Source organism: Protopterus annectens, chromosome 11.part0, assembly GCF_019279795.1.
Source record: "Protopterus annectens isolate FY-2018-M chromosome 11.part0, PAN1.0, whole genome shotgun sequence".
NCBI classification, from domain to species: domain Eukaryota; kingdom Metazoa; phylum Chordata; order Ceratodontiformes; family Protopteridae; genus Protopterus; species Protopterus annectens.
In genome coordinates, this window is record NC_056745.1 from 308,993,299 (window position 1) to 309,014,037 (window position 20,739).

The 20,739-nt window shown below is 38.5% G+C and overlaps 1 protein-coding gene across 1 annotated transcript in view; it reads left to right on the plus strand.

Moving 5' to 3' along the window:
• The window catches only part of CFAP54 (cilia and flagella associated protein 54), a 2,749,537-nt gene that overhangs the window by 1,562,685 nt on the left and 1,166,113 nt on the right, over positions 1–20,739 (plus strand). Inside the window, exon 39 of the mRNA XM_044087198.1 lies at positions 11,999–12,156. Within this exon, the coding sequence (XP_043943133.1) occupies positions 11,999–12,156 (158 nt within the window). The remainder of the gene's footprint in view (positions 1–11,998; positions 12,157–20,739) is intronic.

The window sequence follows — 20,739 nt, forward strand, 5'->3', positions numbered from 1 at the left end:
AAAACAGATTACAATTAATAAAAAATGGTACTACTTCCTAAAATTCTGTATGTAGCACAAGCTGTCTTGTTATTACCTGAGAAATGCTTTATAAAGGAAATAAATTCAATATTGTTAAGATTTCTATGGTACGCTAAAATAAATAGAATTGCTTTCTCACATCATATAAGACAATGGGATCAAGGAGGGCTAAATTTCCCAGATATTAAATCTTATAAAAGAGCTTCCATACTCAAAACGGTGATAAACTGGATAAATCCTAATCACACATCCAATTGGAAATTGATGCATTCAATCATAATAACAAATGAAAACAAATTGTCAAAAATTGATTAGTTAAGGATAAAAATAATAAGATATGGTACTCAGTGTATTTAAACATTCAATATAACACAACAAAACTTACTAAATTAAACTTAATTAATCATCATTTTGATGTTTTCAGAACATTTGTTAATATGAATATAGACATAAAGTTTTGGTTCACATATTTAATACCTTTCTGCATTACAAAGGATTTTCCTGATAAGTTACACAAAGAGATTTTTACTTCCTAGGAACAAAAAAATGTAATATGCTGGCAACACTGCATAAAAAATCAGCAAGACCTAGATGCACAATATTTATCATCAAAATTTAGATCAACTTCTCAGGGCTGGCTACTTCTACAAAATGTATTATCATATTCTAAAGATTTATGCAGAATAACAAATACTTCATCATTTAAAAATATGCCAACATTTATAAATGGACTTTATAAATGGACTGTTTGGAATAATATACAATAATGTTAATATGAATAAAGAAATATCATACTTATACAACATAATAAAAATTATAAAACAATCCTTAAAATAAGTTATTGGCAATACATTACTAAAAGAATACTGATTTCTTTATCATCTGAAAATAAATCAAACATGTTACTATCAGTTAAGCTAATACCTTACTCTCAATATTGCTGAATATCTAATTGCAAATTTCTGTATAGATCCTTTCTAACCCCTGATAAAATTTCAAAAATTAAGTCTTCCAGTAATGGATTATGTTGGAGATGTCTGAGGTCATCTAAAGCAGATTGGTCTCATATTTTTTATGACTGTACTTCGATACTCATATAAACAACACAGTAAAAACAGTCAACAAAAAATTGGGGTCCATCTATAGAATCAAACCCTTTCTTACACCAGTAGCCAGGACCACTATAGCCAGAACTCACTTAATCTCCACTCTACTCTATGCTTCACCTATATACACTAATCTCTCAAAAAACAACCTCAACAAACTGGCATTCCCCTATAATAATATTGCTAGATTTGCAACTGCCTCTCCTTTTAGAACTCATCACTGTCTTAATATAAAGCAACTAGGATGGCTAGAATTTCTAAACCAGCTTCAATTTCACCAGCTTGCTATAGCCCATAAGACCCTATATCAACCCACCAACACTCCAATACTCACTAGCCTCATAACCCCTTACAATAGTCTTAAGAATTTACGCTCCTCAAACAAACTGCTTATCAATACTTGCAGATCCAACAACTTGGCAGAAGACTCACTGTTCTCTAATACTTTTGGAAAGCACTGGAATCTTTTACCCACTGAACTCATATCTCTGTCTTCATTAACACTTTTTAAACAGAATCTAAAACTATTCCTCAATACACATTGATTATGCCCCTGTACTAACCCTGACTAACTTACTTCCTTTACACTAATGAATACTCTTCACCTTTATAGACTTATCCTTAAAGAACCAAAAGACCATGTTATGGCAATTTAAATATATGTATATAGTAACATCTCTTGTATATTACTTATTACTGTTTGTGTTATGCTCACGATGAGTACTGTATTTTGTATTAACAGCTGTTTAAGATTGGACTGTTGCAACATTCTATATTGTATTTTGTATCTGTCTTGGAGCTTTTCTCCCCGGGCCTCTACTGAAAATGAACATGTATCCAGTTAGACTAGTCCAGTCAACAAATGTAAAATAAAAATAAAATAAAAAAATGTATGGATATTAAAGAATATTGGAACGATATTAATAATTTTTTACAAGCAGTATTTAGATTAATTTGTCATGACTAAAGCTTTATTTAATGTTATTGAATATAAATGAAGGTCCTCCAATGAATAAACAAACTTATATTTACTATGGACATTGCTAGCAATAGCAAGGAAATGTATAACTAGGAAATGGAACTCTAACACAGCACCTAACATGGAGGACTTCCTATCTCTACTGAAGACAACAGCATTAATGGAGACTAAAATCAAAGAACTAAGAACATGTCCTAAGCCAAGGTTTTGTCACTGATTGAAACCGTACAACTGGAATCAGTCTCTTCTTGATGATATATATTCTGAGTGTCATGATCATTATCTAATTTATAATTTTGTTACTATCTTAAATCTATTTATGACAGGCTAAATGTAAATATTATACATAGTTAACTAATTAATTAGTTTCTTACTTAAAATGTAAACAAATGTTATTTATATTATGTTTAAAATGAGTAAAAAAAAGCACTGCTGAACAGTGCAATTCTATAAAAAAAAAAAAAAAACGGGTACTATTTTGACAACTAAATTTTCAGATCTTCAGATCAATTGTTCATTTCTCGTGAAGATAAGAAGGGATAACCTGCTTCCAAACAGATTATTTCCAAATGGTTGTCTAAGGCTGTTTCTTTTTGTTACACTCACCATAACAAAATTATGCCAGGCAAGGTCAAGGCCACTCTACCAGGGCCTTGGCTTCATCTATGGTGTTTTAGAAAAGGTTGGCATTTAGAAGTATTTTAAAAGCTGCTACTTGATCCTCTATACCAACTTTTTAAAAGCAATATAAGCTTGAGTCCTTCCATAGGTCCAGATCAAGCTTTGCTTAGACCATTCTCCGTGGGCTCTTAGACTCTTCTCCTTCCACCTCCCAAATGTAGTTACCTAGGTTAATCCACCCACATAGCTAAGACTACTGCAGCGATGATCAGTATGATAAACATACTACTTCTGTAAGTTAAATGTGCAGTAACAGTAGATGTTCGAATGATTACTACTGCAGTAGCCCCTCAGTCCCTCCATCCCTCTTGTTTATTGGTGTGTTTTTTAATGCCAGGGTATGGACATTTATTTTTTGTTGTCCCTAGCATTATCCTTTCAGGGCTCAGCCTTCCTCTAGCTGCTGTCAGGAAAGCTCTGAAGGGCTCCATGCTCAGACTTATCTTTTAGTCAGCTCATCCCAAGCTGCCTGACAGTTTAGGCACATGGAAGGTGCCCTGAAGCTTTCTGGCTGTTATATGCTTGGTAGGATATAACCCATATAGCTAAGGCTGCAGCAGTAGTGATTACTGGAACATCTGCTTTTATGATAAGTTTAACATAAAAAACTATATTATGTTGTGGAAAAATAATGGAAAAAGTAATATTTAATAAGTTATTGTCAGAACTGGATAGCTTGGGACTTGAAACCATATATCAGCATGCGTATGTTGAAAGCAGATCTATTACCACCTGTAACATGATGTATAACAATATAATAACAGCTATGAATGAAAAATTGTGCTGTGATGTAATTTATATAGATTTAACTTCAGCATTTGACAGGGTCATACATAAAACACTGATCAAGAAATTAGTACAACTAAGAATTGATGTACTCTTGATAAGATCGATAACTGCATGGCTTACAAATAGGACATGGGATGTATCATACAGCAACTGGACAGGTGAAATCATTGGTTGCAGTCTGGGTGCCCACAGGGCTCTGTCCTAGGCTCTTACTTGTTTGGATTGTATCTTTCAGACCTAACCTTTTCATTTGAGGTGTTCTACAGTCTATATGCAGATGACCTGAAATTGGATAAACTGGTTACATGTGTTACAGATGAGGCATGTCTGCAAAATAACTTGACTAAATTTACCATTTTGGCACAGGAGAATAATATGCTGATCAATACATCAAAAACTACATATGTGATTTGGGAGACATAAATTGAAAGGTGAATATTTAATACAACACATAGTGATTGAAACTGTAGACTCATTTAAGGACCTGGGTATATGGGTAGATTCAGCTATGAGTTTTTCTAATAATATCAACCAATTGGTTAATGATAGTTATAGAACTATAGGTTATATAAAAAGATTTATAAAGTCTAGGAAATCAAAAATAATGAAGTCAATGTTTGTTAGTTACATTAGATCCAAACTTGAATATGGAATAACAATATGGAAACCCTATAAGAAAACATGCATGAGTAAACTGGAAAGAGTACAGGGGAAATATACCAAGGGCATCCATGGATGTGAAAATGTAAGTTATTATGAAAGACTAAAATATCTGAACTTGTACAGTGTCTCTTACAGATATCTAAGGGGATTCAGGTATATAGGGCATTTAGAGACAGCTACCTCTGGGAATGTTTAGGAATTATCAAAAAGTACTAGAGAATCATCAGACAACCTATGTAGAAAATTCTATAGGAATGAGAAGTGTGCTAATTAGTTCTCTGACAGAGTGGAACAGACTACCAAATTACATTAAAGCAAGTACTAGTTTAGATATTTTTAAGAACAGCCTAGATACTTATTATGGGAACAAGTGTTTTGTTATATTGGCAAGCTAGAAGGGCATTAATTCCCGTGCTTGAAATATTTGTATGTATGTATGTATGTATTCATCCCTTGCATCTTTAAAAGCTTGCAATGTTTTCAGCACAGGCAAATCACAGATACAGCCACCTTTTCCATATCATTTGTATTTCATGTTTAAAATGCTACTTGTACATTTTCTTAAACCTACTATCTGATGTTGTTAATCTTCTTTCCATTCATAACTGATGGGTTCATTTTCAGGCCTTCAGAACTGAGTCGGCCTTTTTACCAAGCTCACGCCAGCCAAAAAACTCTCAAGCTAAGTCTCTACCCAGACTGCCCTTCTTCCTGCTACCTCAGATCTCATTTGCCGCATAGACATAAAGCCTCGTTTCAGCCAAGCTCTCATCTAAGTGGAACTTTTTTGATATTTGTGTGAAAAATGTTGGATATCTTCATATTTTATTAAGTGATTCATATTGCCAGTATCTTTTCTTCTGTCTAACTTTGTTTTTCCTCTCTACCCATTGTTACCGTTGGTAAACTTTCAAGTACCATTGTTGATACGGCCTTTCCTCCCTTACCCTTGTGGTATTTCTTTAGTATCATAGTTGGTATTGTCTCTCCTGTTTAACCTATTAGCTTTGATTTTATTCAGGTGTTTCCCTTCCTTTCTCTCCATACCAGTGAATTGTTATATTTGTGACTTTTTTGAATGTAGTTGACTTTATTATAGTTGAAAGGGTTACTCAAGTCTTTCTTCTCAGAGGCGATTTCTGCGATGGAGATCTCAACCCCTCCTTCTAAGGACAAAAAGAGATCCCACTCTCTTCCTTCTTCACCATCGGGTGATCAGAGCAAGCCTGGGAAATCAAAGGTCCCAAAGATATCTTTGGAGCATAAATCTTCTTCTTCAGCTCCATCTTCTTTGGCTCTGACCATCTCAAAACCTTTGATACAGGCTCCTGTTTTGGCACTGGTCCTGCCTCCAGCACCGATCATAGACCTTACGACACCTATTTCAACTTCAGAACCTGGGGCCACTTCAGCTCAGGGCACACCTTTGACTATGCCATTAGTTTCTATTTTTGAACCGATTGTTTTGGCTCCAAGTGCCTCTTCGGCACAGAGCGTTGTACTGACCTCACTGGATTTGACCCCTTCTGGTCTCGAAACTAGGACTTCTGTGCCGGCAGACCTTGCACCACAGACCCGATACTCCCCCTCCGTAGATCCATTTCTGGGCCAAGCGTATAGCCCCTTCATTGAAAGTCCTGACTCCTCATCCAGAGTATCCACTAGATCCACCAGGAGCCTTTCGGAACACGATGTAGTGCATCTTGTACACCAGCTGTTGTTAGCCAGGCGGATTCCCTCACTTTTTAAGACCCATCCACCTGCAGGATTTGGGTTGTCTTATCCACGGACTCCATCTTACACTCCTCCATCGACCATCTCGGTTCCGAAGCCTTCTGCTCTGACATCCTTCTTGGAACCCATCACCTCGGTGCCTACGGTGCATCTCACTCCAGCCCTGAGTTTGTCTCTTTGGTCTTCTGTTCCCACTGAACCGGTCCTTCCTCAATCTGGGGATTGGGGGATGGGAGCATCAGCCTGGGGTACGGATCCACCTCTCTCCTCAGTTCCATCCTCAGTGCCAATAGCAGCGTCCGTGCCAATCCTGCTTGAGGCTCCATCCGTGGAAGAGGGTTCATCGGAGCAGGGTGTGGTCCTGGTCCTGAGGGTTGTCTTTCTCTGTTCCAGGCTCCCATCCCTCTTTGGGTGGGCCTGCCTTCCGCGCGATGGAGAGGGCTGTTGCTTCTGGCAGCACTCCTTTGATGTTGGAACCCCAGTTTTTACCCCCTGAGCTACAGCTGTCACAGACCACCCACCCTGGGACACTGGGCAGGGAAGCCACAGGACACCCCTGTTCAGGATACCTGCTCTTCCAAGTCCTCCTCAGAGACCTCCACTGAGGAGCCCCCTCGAAAGAAGACATGCAAGAGGAAGCACATGGACTCGTCCGAGGAGTCCTTAATGGAAGATACGGATTAAGATGATGGTGAAGGGTCCCCACGGTCACCTCTTGATGATGTCTCCTTCAGAGACATCCTGGAAATGTTAAAGCAGAGAGGTGACTGGAGGCCTTCAACTCTTCATCTGAGAAGTCCGTGTTCCTGCAGGCTTTTTGCACCCGAACTTCTACTTCTTGGGTGACCCCGCCTGGTGACAAGCTCATCCAGCTCATCATGCAGCATGCTTGGAAGAACCCAAATTCCATTGAGGCGATCCCTCGGAGACCAGACAAAATTCTTTCCCCTCCCGAGGATAACCTGCATTGGTGTAAAGGGTTTCCAGATGATGCCATGGTGGTGGCCGTGGCCACGAAAAAGGACTTGGCTGAGGAAAGTCCCAGTGTCCACCCACCCAACAGGGAGTCTTGGGCAGTGTACAGACTTGGGAAGTGTGTTTTTGCATCAGGGACCTTTGCTACATGGTCCCTGCATTATTTGGCACATTTTACAAGGCTCCAGAGGGACTTGATCTCCGAACAAAGTGGCATCGCAACTTGCAACCATGGAATCAATATCCAACTCATCCATGAGGTTGCTGTCGCATGCGACTGAAGGGGTGGCTAGAGCAGCGGGTTTAGGCATTGTTATGAGGTGTCATGCCTAGATGCGCATATGTGACTTCACGGATCCCTTCAAGTCTTCCTTTCTGAAGGCTCCCATCGAAGCTTCATCCCTTTTTGGCTCCAAAGTGAAGGACATGCTAGCCAGGTGCGAGCAAGATGGAAAAACCCTGTCTGCCATAAGCCTATAGTTTTCCAACCCTGAACGTACCTTCTCCAGGAATCAGGGGAGTGGAAAAATGTGGCATAAGAAATCTCAGGGTCCTTTCTGTGCCACATGTGGTGATGATACCCCCAGAGGCAGAGGGGGTAACAATTCCGGAAGATGTCCCTAAAAAGGCAGAGGGGGTCCTCGTAACCAAGGCTCCAGAGACTCTTTCTCTGGACAGCCTTATCAACTCTCCTGAGGAGCAGCCCGATTGCTTACCTCTGGAAGCAGTCAGGGGTCATTTCTCTCTGCACCAAGCTGCCTGGCAATCCATTACCACCGATCATTGGGTGCAGAGCATTATCACCAGAGGTTACACCATTCCACTTTCTTGTCAGCCAAATTTTCCAAGAAAACTTCCTGACATTCCACCCAGTCAAAGGGAAGAAGCAGCTTCAGAGATTATAAAGCTGTCTCAAAAAAGAGTTATCCAACCAGTCCCACCAGACCAGCGTGGATCTGGATCTTACTCGAGATTCTTTTTGGTGCCAAAAAAGACAGGGGACTGGAGACCCGTTTTAGATCTCAGCAGCTTAAACAAGTCTGTCACCGAAACCATATTCCAGATGGTCACAGTTCAGTCCATTCTCCCCTTTTTAAGAGAAGGCAATTGGATATGCTCTATAGATCTCCTGGATGTGTATTACCACATCCAAGGTGGACAAACACTCCAGGAGTCTGCTTCGTTTCTAGCTAGGAGCCAGTCATTATCAATTTTGTGCCCTGCCGTTCGGTCTGTCTACAGCCCCCAGAGTATTCACGAAATGCATGGCAGTAGTAAAAGCTCACTTGAGCTACAAGGATTCCGGGTGTTTCCATATCTAGATGAGTGGCTCCTCACCACCCCCACCAAGCATCTTCTGGTAACAGCACTGCATTATACTCTCTCTCTGGCAAAATTGTTGGGAATAACGATACATTGGGAGAAATCAAACCTTACCCCTACACAACAAAAAGAGTTCATTGGAACAGTGTTCAGTACTCAGTCCTGTCTGGTATCACTCCCAATTCACAGACTCCATCGATTGAGACTTCAACTCCGAATGATACTCTCTCAAATAACAGTCTCTGCAAAGGAAGTTCTTCAAGCCCTAGGTTCTATGGCAGCATCAATCCCAATAGTGCCTCTAGCAAAGCTATATATGCGGATTTTGCAATGGCTCCTTCTGTGTCAATGGCTCCCAAACTATCACCCCCTCGGTTACCAGATTCGAATAACCAACTCCTGCAAACAGGACCTGCTTTGGTGGATGAGGCCAGATGCAGAACTTTGGAGTCGTCCATTTCAATCTCCTCAGTCCACAGCCATTGTGACCACGGATGCTTCTCTGATCAGGTGGGGGGGCCATTTCCAGGGAAAGACTGTCCAAGGCACATGGTCCTCCTCAGAGGCCCACCTGCATATCAGTGTTCTGGAACTGAGAGTTGTGCTGTTAGCATTGCAGGCCTTCCATTCGGCTCTCCCTTCTGGAACAATTGCAATTCAATCAGACAAAATGTCAGTGGTCTGGTATATCAACAAGCAAGGAGGAACCAAGTCCTGCCCCCTACGTCGAGAAGCCATGAGAATTTGGCAGTGGGCGATAGCTTCCAACCGCTTTCTGATCAACGCATATCCCGGGGAGCTCCAGCATGATTGCAGACAAACTGAGCAGATGCATCCTCATGCCTTATGAGTGGTTCCTCAACCCCGAGATGGCATCAGTAATCTTCATCCACTGGGGCCAGCCTTGCTGTGATCTTTTCGCCTCCCATCAAACAAGTGCAGCAGTTATTTCGTCCTACTTTGCCCGGAGGTGGAGTCACCGAGGGACACTCTGGTCCATGATTGGCCCATGGGACTTCTTTACACTTATCCTCCCATCCCTCTGATCCCACAATTTTTAAAGAAAGCTCTTCGGTTGAGATGCAAGGTGATCCTCAAAGCCCCATTCTGGCCTCAACAAGTTTAGTTCCCCTTCCTTCAGCCTCACCTAGTATGCTTGCTGTGGATTCTGGACCCTCTACTAGATCTGATTACTCACCCCCAAGGTTGAGTCACCCAAATCTGTCCAGTATCAAGCTGACAGCTTGGTTTCTCCACTTCCACTAGTCACCAGGCAAGTTAATCTCTCCTCGCCTGTTTGAGACATCATTCTGTCCTCTCACAAACCAGCCACCAGAAGACTATATCAGGATAAATGGAAAAGGTTCTCCATCTGGTCCAAGGATAACATGCTAGACCCGTATTTGGCTCCAGTTACTGCAGTGCTTTATTACTTGGCTAAGTTTTTTTGATAATGGAGCCTCTGCCTCTATGGTACGAGTACATCTGGCGGCAATTTCTAATTTCCACAATGGTATAGATGGCACCCCTCTTATCTCTTTACGCCTTTGCAAGGCTTTCCTCAAGGGAAACTCTTATATCAGGCCTCCTGTCAGACAGCCCATGGAACCATGGAACCTCACTCTAGTCCTTCAGTCTTTGACTCAAAAACCTTTTGAACCTGCCGCAAATTGTGACCTAAAGTTTTTGTCTTGGAAATCCTTTTTTCATGGTAGCCATTACCTCTGCCAGAAGAGTCTCTGAGCTGCAGGCATTGTGTATCAAGAGGCCCTATCTGGTCTTTCATAAAGACAGAGTATCACTTTGGACGAATCCATTCTTTCTTCCTAAAGTTGTTTCTGAATTCTCCATTAACCAGACCATTGATCTACTAGTGTTCTTTCCTAATTTTGCCAGTAGAGGAGAGTATTGCCTTCACTCCTTAGACATGCATAGACAATTGAGACTTTACCTAGACAGGGCCAAACCTATCCGTAAATCTGAACAGCTTTTCATCTCCTTTTCTGGGCCCAGAATGGGAGAGGCTGTTTCCAAGGTTACATTATCAAGATGGCTAAGGGACTGCATATGTTTCATCTATTCCCTCAATAATGAACCTATGCCAAAAGTTAAAGTTCACTCCACTAGATCTATAGTAACATCTATAGCATTCCATTTAAGGGCTTCCATGGATGACATCTGCGCAGCATCTACTTGGGCTAAGCCTCATACCTTTATCAATCATTACAAATTGGAATTGGTCTCCAGAGAGAGAGCTGCCTCAGCTCAATGGTACTCAGGAATGTTCTTCCATAAGGGCCACCCATGGACCTCAAGGTAGCTTGGGATTCCATCAGTGATGAATGGAAAGAAGAATTACAACATCAGATAAAGAAATTATGTCTTACCATAATGTTCCATCTGTGTTGTTCATCTTCTTTGATTCATCACATCCCACCCTCCTTCCCCCTTCAAAGGCTCCTAGGGGATGCTTTGGGTCTAAATGGTGCTTTAGGGTATTTGTGCAGAAATGGCCTTGGCTTTACTTCCTTTCCTTTAGCAAACTCAATCTGAAGTAACAGGGAGAAGGGTATTCTGGGTAGAGACTTAGCTTGAGAGTTTTTTGGCTGTCGTGAGATTGGTAAAAAGGCTGACTTGGTTCCGAGGGCTCAGAACCGAACCCATTAGTGATGAATGAAAGAAGATGAACAACACAGATGGCTCTTTATGGTAAGACATAACTTCTTTTTTAAGGCTAATATATAGAACCCATCTTGGAAGATACTACTGATTATTAGTTCTAGTGGCCATTACTTTCTGAACTGCAGGCATTATGTGTCAGTCTTATCTAGTGGATCTTCCAAAAAGACAAAGTGTACTGTCTTATGCTTAAGGTAGCAACTGACGCAAACCTTAAAGACTTAATTAATTTGCCTGTATTTCTTCTTAACTATTCTAACAGAGAAGAAGATTCATGATTATTTATCTCATTTTCTAACAAAAGATTGGGAATCAAACTTTCTGAAATTTGCTTGTTACTGGCCATATAAAATTATGCTTTGAAAAATATAATAAACCATCACCTGTTGTGCACATTCTGCTAGAGCAGTAGCCACATCTCAGCCATTTTTTTTCAGGAATGCATTCGTAAATGATGTCTACACAGATGTCACTTAGGCTTCTTTGAATATTTTCACAGACTCTGCAATCTGGATATGATGTCTAGGTCTTGGTCTTTCCTCAGAGCCTCAGTCTTCTCATGATGACCAGACATACTGATAAGCTTGGGACTTGTTGATGGAGATGGACTTCCTCATTCCAGATGTAGAAGTTATGTACTTACCATATCAATAGATGTGGATGACCAAGTCTGTACTTGTCAACCATGCCATCACCCTTCCCCCCATGCCTCTTGTTGGTTTGCGGATTTATTGGTTGTTTTTTATTGATTACAAATTATGTTTGTTGGTGTAGTGCTTTGTTTTTTGAATGGCATACTAGAAATCTGCAGAGAAAGCTAGAGTGCGAGTTTTTTTTTATGCGGAGCTGATTGAAACCCTGTGATTTCAGTCCTAATGGTCATCAAGCATACACCTGCATATCCAGCTGTGTTATTACGGTAAGTACAACTTTTGTTTATGAATACATTCTTAATAAAATTATTACAGTTATGAAGAAAGACTTGTGGCTTAAATGTTTGCTATTTTTTGTGAGTGATTAGATATATGTCATCCATTTTAATTTGCAGCTATGAATGTATTGACCCAGAAGTATTCTCACTGCATAATTCTGGCACTATAGTAAAAGGAACTGAAGTAGAAGCCGTAGAGGAAAGAAACCAGATCCATCAGCTGCTGGGACTTCTTCCAAAAACACATGCAGGAAGAAGAAGGAGAGCAACAGGAGGTATGAGATTGTATATAATTATAAAATACCATTTCATGTATTAATCTTCATATTTTTCAAGGTATATCGCTAGCAAAACGAAACAAACTGGCAAGCCAACTAGTAAAATAACAAACAGGAACGGTGGCAAGTATGAAACTTTTCTGAGGAAGTCAGCTGTTTGGGCTGACGAAAAGCACTTAAAACTTGTAAATAAATGTTACTGTTTGACTGCATACTTGCCACCGTTCCTGTATATCGCTAGCAAGTACAGCAGAAATAATTTATATTGACCTGCCTTAAGATTTCAACAAAGCTTTCTTCACACTCACTGCTTGTGAGTGACCACCACTGACTGCACTGAAGGTAATACATTAAGGTGCAGCTTCATAAAACACCTCTGTTTTTTTCCTACCAATTGCACCATGGTATTTTTAGCCCATGGGTTATACAGTTACTTAATTCTGCATTTCCACAATGTTACTCTGCATTAATGTAAATTACTTTCAGAAAAACTCATAAAGCAGGTAAAATTGTTATGAATTGGTGTGTCCCCTTCACTGATCTTTTGGTCATGTTTTCATACCATTGACTTTATTTCATCTTCTTGGATGACATTTATCAACATCTGTATTTTCAGCAGATGGGGAGCAGGCCACATTTCTCCTATTCTTCCTGTCATTTCATCTAAGTCAGTCAATGAAAGCAGCATTGCAAAAGTGACTACCACATTGGGAATGTTAAATGGTTTAGATCACCATTTTTATTCAGCTACACCAGTTTTATCTACCACTTATTTTACTTAAATGTCATATTGTTAGATATTCAAATGTAGCATTGCAAATTTCAGAATACTCTGTTAAAACATTGATTTTCAGAAGAAATCTCCTTTTTTTTACATACATCTCAACCTATTAGCACAAGAAATCTGGACAAAGCCTAAAATGATGGGGGGACAAATGCCCAAAAATATGGACAGATTTTAAATATTGCTCTTAACAAATTTAGACACTTGCTAGAATAATAGGATTTGTGTTAGCATGCATTTTCTTAAAGATATGAAGTCTGAAACTTAAATGTATATTATTATTTAGTGGGCAGTTCTCTGTGATTTCCCAGAAAATCACACATTTAACAAGGGAGAGACCATAAATATGAGGCAAAATATGGGCATTCTGTATAAATCTGTACAGTTGAGAGGTATGCTCTCTTATCTACATTCAAAGATCACGTAAACACTTTTCTCTTATACCTTAGGCAGTGACGAAAACCAACCTAAAAGGAGATGTCAATTTCTGCCACTATAAAATTGGTACTGGAGATGTTAGTGACAATGAGTCACAGTCCTTGGAGTCACCACCACATGTCCAAACCTTCTCAAATTCATTACAGTGGATTATCAGAATTTCTGTGAATGTGGTACAAGAAAAATCATTGTTCAGTTCCGTATACACAAAATCCACACCATTGTTATTCTCTCCTCAGGTGATTTTTACTTCTGGATACTACGGCAATGCCATCTAACAGACAATGCAGAGTTAGTGTGGTGCGGTGCAGTGGTTATTACTGTCACCTTACAGCAAAAGGTTTTCTGGTTTGATTCTTGGCAGAGATGTCTTCTGTGTGGAGCCTGCATTCGTGTGGGTTTTTGTTGGGTGCTCCAGTTTCCTCCCACATTCCAGTGACATGCATCTGGAGTGTTTCTCCCCGGATCTCTGCTGAAAATGGGCTGTGTTCCAGTCAGACTTTCCTGTTAAACAAATGTTAAATAAATAAGTTCAGGAAAAGTCTTTACTACTCTGCAAGCCAATCTTGTACTGAGATCAGTAAATTGTCTGACCTACATGCAGATTTTTCCATTTAGAATTTTGGGAAAGCTTCATCAAACATTCATATCAGTGCAAAAAGAAGAAAAAAGCACTAATACAAATGAAGAGTGAATCAGTGTGACATGTCTCTTTGATGCAGTCTGTGCACCAGTGGGGGCATCTGCAATAGCATTAACAGTTAGCAGACATCTAGATTTAATATATGCTATATTCAAATTACCTGGTTCCCAAAGTAACACAATGTTCTTCATACTGATCACTGAAGTAGGCTTAGCTATATAGGTTATATCCTGAAAAGGATATAACAGCTGGCCAGCTTTCAAAAAACTTCAGTCTGCTTTCCATGCACCCAAACCATCAGTTAGCTCAAGCTGAGTGTAGTAAAATGACAGGTTTGGGAGCAAATACTTCAGAGATTTTGTGCTGCCAAAGAGTACACTCATCTGAGTAGTTTGAGGAGTGACAGTTGGCTTGCATTGTTTCTTTGTTGGACAGATAAATTCCCTTTGGGGAAAACAAAAAACATCAATTTAAAAAATGTCATTTTTTATAATACTTTCCTCTTCAAAAAAGTTATTTTAAAACTCTAAAGGACTTGGCATCCAAAAATGTCTTTTTAGTCAGCTCAACTCCAGTTGACTGATAGTTTGGGTGCATGGAAGGTGCACTGAAGCTTTGGAAGCCACCTGGCTGTTATATCTTTGGCAGACTATAACTCCTGTAGCTAAAACTACTGCTTTAGTGATCATTCAAACTTCTATTGTTATGGAAAGTGTACTTACACAATTACACCTTAAATGCCCTTATAGACTTTTGGGGTTTATTTTTTCCATGGCTAAATAGCTTAGAGGCAAGAGTACATTGCAGTAAGCAAGAGGTTCAAGCAGCAGTTTTCTAATTCCTTCTCTCTCAACAACTAATCACTGTGTTCCACAGATTCAGTTCCTGAGATCAGTCATGGGATGCCAGACAACTTCTTCATAAGAGAACCACAAGAACTATCTTCTCAATGTAAAATTATGAGAAACACAAATATTTATTAAACATCACATAAACATTATTTTAATTTCACTCTTTTTTTCTTGGAGTAATTCATCCTTTGTTTAATCTGAATTTAGGCTTACCTTGGATCGTGACAGCAGAATTCGTCTGATTTCATCTGTTCACGTCCTTAATAGGGCATTGTGTGTGTGTGTGTGTGTGTGTGTGTGTGTGTGTGTGTGTGTGTGTGTGTGTGTGTGTGTGTGTCAAGAAAATATATTTCACTTCATACCTGGATCTGTATGGAGTGAGTACCAGATGTTGGTTGTATTGAAATGCTTAGTTTCTTATACTAATTTGATAGAAAAATCATAACTAAGCTTACTCTGTACTTCATTTTTGGGACCTGCATCATAAGATCTATTTCTGTAGCCATTTCACTCATTCTTCTGCACACAAGTAACTAAATTATCTAATTTTTGTGTTCCCTTTAACAAATAGAGGTGTATCTGCTACCACTCTCCACATGAAGAAAACAATAAAACAAATTACATGTAATTCTGGATCCTCACACTTTCTATCCATCTCATCTTGCAGCTTCCTGGACTTTGATTATACATATGCTTAGAGCTGCTCACCATGCAGAGGATGAGCCATGCCCTGTGTAATAGCAAACAGTTTGCAAAATGTACCTATAAAGCTAGTACTTAGGAATTTAACCTATAACACAGAAAGACTTTGCACGAAGCTAAGTGTACAGCAGCTAGTTAGTGCATTGAACAACAGTAATTCCAAATCATAGCACTATCTAACATTTAACTTTAACCCTAGACACCACTCAGGTGACCTCTGTAAAACCAAGTCCCTAAACCATAATAGCCCAACCCTAATACAGGTGCTGACAATGTGGATATGTAATTTCCTAATGTCTCTGTGACCGGCTTGGTAGATATGGTCATTATGAGACAATGTAGCAATTGCTCATGTACTCAGACAACCTTTTAATCCTTAAAAAGAAACTAACACAGTATAGGAGAGATATACATACATAACCTCCTTGCAAGTAAAAATCTTGCTTATAAACAAGGATGTCAAGAACACATATACTAGATCCTTCACACATACCACTCACCATACTCACAGACCTTCTTATGCTGAGGCACATAAAAGAAACCTTCCCAAATGTCAAAGACCTCCTAAGAGGTTCCTGTCCCACAGACTTCCCATACTCTGGAACAGGCTACCCATCTATGTCAAGCAAAGTTCTTCATTAGAAAAATCTTGATGAGTGGATGGGAAATAAGATCACCCCGGGGATCACTTCTGTGTCTCTGCTCAACAGTGGCACAGGAAAATAACTTTCTTGGGTGGCGTAAGCCAGGGAACCTTGTTGGCTTGGCTTACGTAGGCCCTCGGGCCGATAGCCTAGTACTTACTTATGAACCTATAAGATATCAAATGGAAATACCTGTCCTCAGCAATCACTAAAATACCAAGAGCAACATGTAATACCACACATAAGCCTACACCCAGTGATCCCTCAAGAACAAATACCTCTTTTTGGAAATGAATAAAAATATTTAAAAAAAAAAAAGAACAAATACCTCAAGAACATATCCCATAAGCAAGCAAACACTGTACCTAGTACTCATAAGGGATAGAAGATAACAGTTAGTTGCCTATGTGGAGCTAGGATCCACAATGCAATGCATGTACTCAAGTCACTGCACCACAGGTACCAATACGATTCTGTAATAGTCCATGTGGTTGTAAATTACCTGAGATGTACCTCGCTGGACTATATGAAAAGAAACATTATGGATCTCTCTGAATATGTGTCACAGACAGTTGCATGCCTTGCATTATGCAGCATTCTACCTTCACCAAGGATGATGCCACAGTATAAACAGAAAATAGTTGATCTTAATAATTTGTTTTGTTTCTGGTGTCATGCCAGGGTGATCCAATATTTAACAGCATAGGAGGACATGGTTAACAGACCACATTGCCAAGGATGGTCTGCAATGCTCCACCCCTTGGCTTTTGGATATTGGCTAAAACTTTATCCACCCCCTTAGAGCCTTTTTGAGCCAGTGTTAAATTGACAAAACTACCAACATAGCAAAAAAAAATCAAAGCAAAATTAAAAGTGGTACTACTCACTGCTAGGAGCTTAAACAAGAAACTCCATATTCTACAAGCAACACAGACAGAGGCTAAAAGTGGAGGTGTCTTGATATACATCAGCAAGAAATGCAACTCCAGGTTGGTTAAACATGATGATGCCCTGGAGTTCATCCATGTCCATGTTTCCATAGACAAGGTTCCTTACCATGTCCTGGCCAGTTACAGGTCCCCTGTATGGCCCACAAAGCTCACAACTCATATGTAGACTTACTAGAGGCACTCACCATCCAACCAAATGTACTATTCATATAGACTGGGAAAAATACACTGAGTCATACTAATCCTAAACCAATCAGAAACACTATCTGTTACAGATGTAATACAAAGTAACTGAGCTCTGAAACTGTGTATGTATCAACCTGTTGGCACCAAAAAAAAAAATGAATAAATGACTAAAACAGTTGTTCAAAATGAAAATAATCAATAAAATTCTCATAGTTTTTTTGAAATAAAACTAGTTAATGTAAAACTTCCTTACAAGTAATCTATCCTCCTCTTGAATGAAAGCTAGGTGTCATTTCTATATGAAAGCATATTTGACTACTAGAAAACTGCAATATCATGATCATTTATAATTCATGTGAAAAAATGTACCTAATGAAATTATTCTCATATAAAAAATATGTAGCTAGCCATGTTCAATTCACAATAGTCATCAGGTACTCCATAAAGTTGTAAGGCTTTCTAGTTACTCAGCCAATCAGCGTTAACGATGGCATCACATGACCATAACAATAAAAGCTTTCTTGTATCTTAAACAAAAGCCAAAATGTAGCGCTTATTCAGTACTCATATAACACTGTCCTTATAGAGTTTAAAAACAATGAAAACAGTATTTAATCAAATATATCACATACATTTAGCCATATTAAACTAGATGATAAGTAAGTCTACTGAGCAATTAGGGAGCAATAGCAAAAGTATAGATATAAAGCAGCATTAAAAGAGGTACTTATCAAATGAAAACAAGGTCTCTTAGTGAATTAATGAATGGAAATGAAATTGCTATATTGAGATCTCAGCATGGTAGAGAGAGATGCCCAGTTCGATGTATTTTCTAATAAATAAGTCAAATCAATAAGAATTAATAAAAATTATTAAAAAGTAATGGACAAGCGGCCTTTCTCTTAAGAATGGTTTCAAGGAAGCAGCATCATTGAGACCACATAGTTTATCTGTTTGTAGATTAATAATCCATTTTTGTTCAATTTTCTCAGTTCTATTCCTATTGCCACCCATTCTAAAATTCTCACCTATTACTTGAAGCACTAAAAACTTAAAAGTATGATGTTGACCTGCCTGTGCTACATGTTTAGCTGTAGCAGTTGACACATCGCCTCTATTAATTTTGTAGACATGTTCCCTTACTCTCTTTCTCTTAAGGACCCGTTAGTCTTGCCTATGTAGAATCTTGGACATAATAGTGCAGTAGGTGAAATAGACTAAGTCATGTGTTGAACAAGCTGCATAGTGTGGGATTCTGTATTCTTTCCCAGTATTGGAATGTGTAAACAAATCATTACTAGCCATGTATGGACACATGTTACAGTGTCTATAACTAAAAGTACCTTGTCTACTTGAGATAATCAACTGTTTAGACTCAACATTTTGATAACATATCCTCCTCTTAAATAGATTTACAATTCTGATAAGTTACTCTAGGGTGAGGACCAACAATTATGTCCTCATTGGCTAATAGAATGTGCCACCTTTTATTAATAACATTCAAGATGCTCATTGTCAGATGTAAAAGGCAAGAGCATTCTGCATCCACCTAGTTTATCTGAATCAGTTTTGATACTACACTGTGATTCCTTCTTAGAAAAATATGGTTTCCCTTTATTCCTTCTCTCATTAATTGCTAGACTGGAACATTATTCACATTCTTTAGTAGAGTAACCCCTACTTTTAAAATTATTAATTAGTTCTTTAGAGGGCCTAGTTGGAACGTCATCATTGTTCGTTAAAAGTGATAAACATAAAATCTGCCCTCTTACAATATTGTTGAAAATATGAGTTGGATACATACTAGTTCTTTCGAGTAAATTATTTTACCAGCAGTTTTTCCTATAGACCTCTGTATATATTTGATCATTAACAAGCTAAAGATTTACATCTAAAAATGAATCTGTTCCATAGAGGTATGTATGGTGAAGCTTAAAAATGTAGTCGTGGATTCAGTATATGACAAATATTCATCAAAGGTGTATCTGTCCCCTTTCCAAATAATAAATGTGTCATCCACAAAACGCTTGTAATAGCAGATGTGGCTCTTAAATCTCTCATTAGTCAAGGCAAAGTTGGTTTCCCACTGTGCCATTACAGGATTCGCATAAGAATAGGCACATGGGGTGGCCATGGCCACTCCATTCCTTTGTACATAATATTCTCCAGCAAATACTAATATGTTATTCTCTAATATTAATTCTATAAACATACACAGCATGCTTATTTGGTTGCTGGAATAATTAGTATGTACCTCAAGGTATTCTCTCATAAAATCTATGCCCACAGTATTGGGAATGCAAGTAAATAGGGAACAAATATCTAATGTCACAAAAAAGACGTCACCGGGTAGAGACTCAGTTTCAGTGTAATCATATAATGATTTTAAAAGTCTTGTGTATCACTTTGAATAGTATTAGTATTATAACAGGTTTATACATATTTTCCACATAAATGGACATAGGTTCAGTTAGCCAACCTTTCCTTGACACGATAGATCTTAAAGAAGGATTTTATAAATTCTTATGTACCTTCGGGAGACCTTTTATAATAGGTATACAGGATGTTTTCAGAAAAAGATATTCATAGAATTCCCTCATTATATCTGCTGGAAAAACTGTCAAATAGATAACCATGTACTCTATATATCATGTCTTTTACTGTGTCCTTATTAATTTTGTTATAAGTTTCAGATTCTGATAACAAATCATGCATCTCATTTATATAACTCACCTTAACAATCACTATGACTCTGCCTTTGTCAGTGGGGCAGATCACAATATCCGTATTTCCCTGAAGTTTTTTAGAGCTTTATGTTCTCTTAGATAGATTATAATTTTTTTATATACTCTTGAGTCATTATTATACATATTGTAGAAATCATGTTCACAAGATCTCATAAAGACCTCAACTACTGGAAGTAATAAAGGCATATATTCACTCGTATTTTAAAACAGTTTCTTGTTGTTGTTTGTTGCTGGAAATAGAAGCTTTAACATTATGTTCCTACAAAACAATTTAACATCCATTATAGTGTCACAGAGATTGCTGGAGGTAGTTGGAACAAAGGATAGTCCTTTCTGTAAAACTGCTAAACTGATAATCAGTAAACTCATAGGAAAACTTTAGAATATCAGGAGCAGCTAAGCCAGTTCTGGTTAAATGCTCACAACCCACCTGGGATCAACAAGACTGTGTCTGTAGCTCCTTTGCTGAAAATGACAACAGTTAAACTTTGAGAAAGTATTAATTCATTAATCAAACACAGATTTTGTATAATATTTATTTAATTATTTAAATCAAATGAGGCTTTTATAATCTATTTTGATCAATTACTATTCTGTATGTATTTTATTATTTTATAATTTGTCCCCAAATTTAT